The 6478-nt window shown below is 31.3% G+C and overlaps 1 protein-coding gene across 1 annotated transcript; it reads left to right on the top strand.

The window, feature by feature from the left end:
- LOC104760507 lies at positions 2832–4218 on the top strand. The gene has a single exon (XM_010483447.2). The coding sequence runs from the start codon at positions 3057–3059 to the stop codon at positions 4083–4085; it is 1029 nt and encodes a 342-aa protein (XP_010481749.1). The 5' UTR covers positions 2832–3056; the 3' UTR covers positions 4086–4218.

Here is a 6478-nt window from a genome sequence, read left to right as displayed (position 1 = left end):
TTGCAGTTTAGTCCTTTTAGTTTTTATTTGGTACCCTTATTGTTTCGTTTGTTTCGTTTTTTGGTACACTCTGCGCTGTATGACAGCGGAGGATTTCAAAATATATCTGTACTGTCCCACTTGTCTATAAGATATTTTTGGTATTTAAGTAAAAAATTTAAAACACAAGAATATTATATTAATTACGTTTTTGAATAGTACAAAAGATAATTAATTTTTTTTCGCCGTTTCAAAATTATAACATAATGACAAATTACATTATTTTGAAAATTCAATTTATTGAAGGGAGAGAGAGATAGATTAGTTCTTCTACTAAAAGACAGCAGAATTTTAGTCGTTTTTTTTTGTTCAAAAGGAAAGTTTTGACTATCCAAGGGAGATCATATAGTTGGGCCCTCTTTATAATCCAAAAAAGGCCCATCATTTTTGGTATAGCAAAAACAAATGTTAGTCTCTCACAAAATGATCTAAGAGCATTATTAGTGTTTAGCTATGGTTAATTCTTTTTTTATGATACTCTATTTATTGTTATATTCTATATGAATACAAAAATATGCATAAAGCATAATCATTGTTTTCTTTACTCTGGAAACAAACCATGTATGAGTTGGGCCCTCTCAATAGCTTGAAAATGTCTCAATCTCAAATAAAATGATCTAAGACCTCATTTTTGGTGTGTCGAAACAAATATTATGGTCTCAATCACAAATAACATGATCTACGATCTCATTTTTGGTCTATCGACACAAATATTATGGTCTCAATCTCAAATAAAATGATCTAAGACCTAGATCTTCGTTCTCCACCTCCAGTTTCTTTTTGTGTTGTTTTTTTTAAAAAAAAAAAAAAAACAACCTAGTTCCTCTAGTTTTTAACCTTAGCTATCGAGGTTGTCTATTTCGAGATGTCGATGTGTCTTGAAGCGTTGAGTTGTTATTCAGCGTGGCTTGGCTCTGCCGCAGCTATTGGTTGCCTACTTAAAAGACAGTAAGTTGTTCGTCTCCTCTAGACTCTAGTCGCTAGTTATCATTTGAGTTTTCTTTTTGATATATATATATACTTATAAAAAAGTTAATCATGTGATGTCAATGGCTTAAGCTGTCTAAAACATGTACAAAAGGAACTGAAGGAAACGTTTCAGGTAATTTGTAACCCTGGCACAGGAAAAATCCTTGAACTTACCAAAAGTGGAGACGAATAGTGTTAAGGTGATGATCTTTCCTTGAACGTATGATCCAGTTGAAAAACAAAACAATACAAGGTGTTGTCAATGGCATTGTGTCTGATAGTTTCGAGAAGCATTAAATAATTATGACATTAATGATCGAATGTATTAGACCCATTAATGGTGTTTTGTATAATTACATACGTTCAGTTACAAGTTTTCAGAGGATTCTGTGGTAGTTTGCTTTGATGTTAGAAGTTCAGATTTATTCAAATTGAGGGGACTTTCATTTAGAGGGTGTTATGGAAATATGATAAACTACAATAGTAAATTAGTTACAGGGCTTAATGGTCAAAGCATACATACGTATTGCCAGCTTTGGCAAGATTGTGGTAGGCGTACACATTGTTGGAGTGACTCGGACGAATGAAATTGTGTTGGCGTCGTGCTATTTTGTGCCTTTCGACCACTTCTACTACAATATCTAGAGAAAAACAATCATAAGACTTCAAATCCAAGGAACTGAAGTGTTTTCTTATAAACTAGCTAGTAAGCATATTTCTAAACCATACAGAGGACGCGAAGGTTTTGCAAGTGATTTAATTAATAAGGACTAGTTCTTTTTTTTTTTCTTATTACGGGGAACTAGTCTGGCTCTAGGTTGGATCTTATTACTGTCATTAACCTTCTTGGATAATTGTTTTCCCTTGTTTACTTGTTTACAGTTGGGCAATGGTTGTTCTAAGCTAAAATTTGAGAAAACATACCAAAAACAAACATAGAACCTCTTTAGTGGGATGCTAGATGGATGATATTTGTTGTAATAGGATTGCACTTTGTATCCATCTAAAACAAATGATTCTTTTACTCACATTTTGATATAAAATGGACTATTGTGGTAAGAAAAAAAAAAGAAAAAAAACTTTATGGAATGTTCTAAATCTAAACTTTGTAAATAAATGGTTTACAGGCTCATGCCAACCCATAAAAATTGCCTATTGTAGGTTAGATTCCATATCAATGTCACTAATTTGGAATTTTGGAGTACTCTTCATATTCTAAATTAAATATTTCTAAAACGTACTTTTTGTTTCTTTAGAAGAATTTTCCACATTTCTCAATTTTCAAACATCTTTCCGTTCCATAAAAAAAAAATATAAAGTACGAAAAAGCTAAATACATCTACTAATTCCTTCTCTGTTTTAACTTCAAAACTAAGGGGGGTATGCTCCTAATATTCTAAATTAATTCTTTTCAAACTAAATATATAAATTGAATTTTTAATTCAAAAAAAAGAAGAAGGATTTCTAGAAGAATTTCCAATTTTCCAAACATCTTTTCATTTTAAAAAATTAAAGTAATTAAATCTTTATGTAATCTATTTCCTTAAATCGGTGTTAACTTTTAAACAAAAGTCACTAATTTGGATTTTTGGGGTACTCCTAATATTCTAAATTAAAAATAAATATAAAGATCATCTTTAACGTACTTCTTTAAATTTTCTAAAAGAATTTTCCAATTTTTAAATCATCTTTTCCATTTAAAACAAAATCAAAGTAATTAAAAAGCTAAATTTCCTTTACTATTATCTAATTCCTTAATTCGGTATAAAACTTTACAATTCTTAAATTGTTATATTTCTCTCTTTCCGTTTTCTCCACAATTACTCATCATTTAGCTCGTGTTTTAAAATCACACACTCAAAAAAAAAGTGGTCTCTTCAACTTCGCTTTCTGCGATCCTTCTTCACTTCCCATACTAGTATTTAAATTGCTTCGACTAACTCAAACTCTTCATCAATCTCTCTTGTTTTTTTTTTTTTAAAAAAACAAACTTTATTTTTTTAAAGACAACTCAAAAGGTCTCTCCTTTTTTTTTTTTTTTAAGAGTCATGTCTCAACCATGGAAAATACCAAAATCGAGCCGTATCTTAAGATTCATATCGGAGTTTCAGAATTCTACGAAACGCGGCGGGTCTTTGTTCGTCGAAACTGGCTTCCCAGCTTCTTTGATCGATCTCTTCTTCAAAAACCGCGATCGTTTCAAGAAACCAACGCCTAATCGCTTCCAACGAATCGAACGCCAGATTCAAACCGCTCCAAACGCTTCTTCGTTGATTAATCATCAAGATACAATTTTGGCAAACCCCCCGAAGAGGGAAGCTATTAGGAGTAAGATCGAGAAATCTAATTGCGTTAATGGTAAACTAGCGGCAGAGAATAAGAACGCGATTAAAAATAGTGGTTGCGTTTGCGGTGGAGGCAGTGCGTTCGTTTTGATGGCGTTTAAAGTTTTAATAGTGGCGTTGCTCGCCTTGAGCACGAAGAAGAAGCTCACTATCGGAATCACTCTCTCCACCTTCGCTCTTCTCTTAACGGAGCTCGTAGCGGCAAGTGTGTTCACTCGCTCCAAGCTCTGTAAAACCGACGGAAACAAAAACGCGATTTCCCGCGTAAAAATCGAAACTTTAGATGAAACTCAAGTTCCCAAATCGGTTCCTTGTCTGAAAGAAACAGAGCAGCCAGTAAAAGCTGAAACAGAGGATTCAAACTCGAAAGATACAACGATCCGTGATCTGTTGTCCAAGGACGAGAAGTCACCAAGTAAAAGTTCAAGACTAAAATCGAAGATTGTGAAGAAGCTGAGGAGTTACAATATGAAGAAGAAGAAGAAGACGATGAAGATCAAAGAAGAGTCTTCTTTGGTTGAAGTCTCGAGTTTGGTTCTAGAAGACAAAACCGAGCTGAGTACTAAGTCTGCTGCTGCTGAGAAAGACGAAGAAAAGTTGAAAGACCAGTCATTGAGTGGGACTGCTCTGATCGTGATTGTGCTGACTAGTCTCTTATTTGGGAAGATCTTAGCCATTGTTCTTACTCTATCTTGTCTTGTTCTTAGATTCGGAGTTGCCAAAAAAATCTAATCTTTGCATACAATTTTTTGTATTCTTTTGAACAAAATTATTGGTATGTATAGTAGTTACATGTTTTGTATATGAAACTGTAAATTTTTCTTGTTTTAATAAGCTTTCCAATGAACCATAATTTTTAGCATAATGTTTGCGTTTGGCGTTTATATCAAAACTTTGCAAACGTAAAGTTATTTTGCTTACATAATAATAAGTGCGTTTGAAACAGATTAAAGTTCATAATGATCAAAATTGAGGTTGCTTTGGAAAATACAGTAATGTTGCTTATGGAAATTATATTAGCACCAAAAGAAATTGTTAGGTAATGTATTAGTATAAATTTAGAAGTGCTTGTAGTTGGTAAGTGAAAGACAATTAGGCTTCACTAAGCTAAAATAGCACTAGATTGTGTAAAAAAAGTGATGGTAGGTTATGTGGCAATATTAATCAAATCACATGACGATTATTAACGGAAAAAAAGGTAACCAATTAGGTTTCTGGTCAGCCACTTAGCAAATAAGAATGGTTAGGTTAATTAAGCCTAGTTAAGCTTGTGTTTAAAAGTTTTGAGAACTCACTCTGATTGGAGATCAAGATCAAATGCTTAGTGTTGTGCTTAATGTAAAGTTTCAATGATTATGTCAAATCTGATATGGTAAGAGATGTGGTTTGTTGGTTGATATCACTCCAAATATATGTGATACAGTGATAAGAGTTTGACTTGTAGATGTGATAAAATATATAATCTTGGTCAATATCACTCCAATTCAGAGTATTACACTTGGAATAGTTTTCTTATTTTTCTAAATTATTACTCTGGAAATTCCCTTTTTCAATATATATGTATATATATATATATATACATACTTGGAATGGTTTATTTTGTGTGTTTAATATATGTATAAATGTGTTTCCTGAAATTCATGGTATAATTAAGAGAGTTCTTAATTCAAAATGTTTATTTTTTCCTAACCTTATAAATAAAATATAGTAGATTGTTGAATCATCTTTATAAGAAACATGAAAACACAAGATGATTGCTGTGAATAATAATAGACAAAGAAATCAAATCATGCTTTTGGAAAAAGGTAAAAAAATAGGAATAAAAAATACTGTATGTGTTTACTGTAAAGCTTTGTAAATAAAATAAAGAAATACTACTAAACAAGTTTCGGACAAAGACAGTGTCTTTGGGTTTTGATTCGATAGATCTTTACCTAATTTAAAATTAACTTATAGTGGCAAAGCCTCCATTGCTAAGTTTTCTTATTTTATTGTTACTTGTTTTTTTTTTTTTGGGCATATCATGCTTACCACTAAGTGTTATAGTAAAGCCAAAAAATAAACGATCTTGTGTTTTTTTTTGGGCAGCAAATCTTAGATATTTTGATCAAAAATTTTAAAAAATCTTATAAAACTTATAATATACAAAACACTTGACAAGATATGTGATACGTGTAATATGTTTTATTTTCAGAAACAAATATTTTTCGTCTTTTTCTACTTATAAGTTATAGCAGGGTCTTGGACTGGTGCATTTGCATATTAGTGTAAGTGTATTAACCCTTGATTACAAAATAGTCTAAGATATTTAAGTGGTGCATTTGCATAAGATATTTTCTAAGTGTATATGTTTTCAGTTTAATCAGATTTTCGATGTACTGAAGTCGATAACTGTATTGTAATTGTAAAATTCTGGTCAAGAGTGTAGTTGATGAAAATTTATTAGTATGGAAATAATCAATCACTTGTTCCAAAAAGTAAAACGTGATATGATAATTATACGAGTTAGCGTTAGGATAAATATTGGAAATAAGTCAAAAAGATTAGATAAGTGAAACCAATAATAGCTCATGCGTGAATGTGAAATCTGTCGGACGTGATTATAAAAGATTTTAAAATACAATGATCAACGAATGTCTAATAAAGTAGTAGCCACGCATAATTTGTTCTTCTACTATACCGTAACATCTTTCTTCCGAAAAAGCGACAGCAATACAAATTGAGCATTGAACTTATGCCAAGATTCGTATATATATAATTAAGAATGATGATAAAGATGGATATAAAGGGGGACAATGATAGACCAAATCGAAACCGATCGATTTCGATATATTATTAGTGCAATAAAAATCGAAGCAAAAAGGTCTAAATTTGGTTTGGTTTAATTCAAATCTTCGGCTAATTATAGTACTATGAAATAAATTGTGATCTTAGAGGTTCTTTTGTTTGTTTTCATCTTGTTAAGTAAAAGCAAACAAGAGTTCTCTTGTTCGTTTTAGTTGTACACGTTTTTTGGAAGCCATAATATATTGACATTGTCATGTTGTTTTTAAAAACTAAAAATTGTATACAAATGGTCAGTAATTTGTATTAGTGTCGTTGTTGTATCAATTATTCAAGAATTT

Source organism: Camelina sativa, chromosome 18 (assembly GCF_000633955.1).
Source record: "Camelina sativa cultivar DH55 chromosome 18, Cs, whole genome shotgun sequence".
NCBI lineage: Eukaryota > Viridiplantae > Streptophyta > Magnoliopsida > Brassicales > Brassicaceae > Camelina > Camelina sativa.
Note: the sequence above shows the minus strand (reverse complement) of the source record. Positions and strands in the feature narration are given on the sequence as shown.

Coding starts and splice junctions, on each gene's coding strand:
- LOC104760507 (XM_010483447.2), top strand. CDS start 3,057: ATGTCTCAACCATGGAAAATACCAAAATCGAGCCGTATCTTAAGATTC.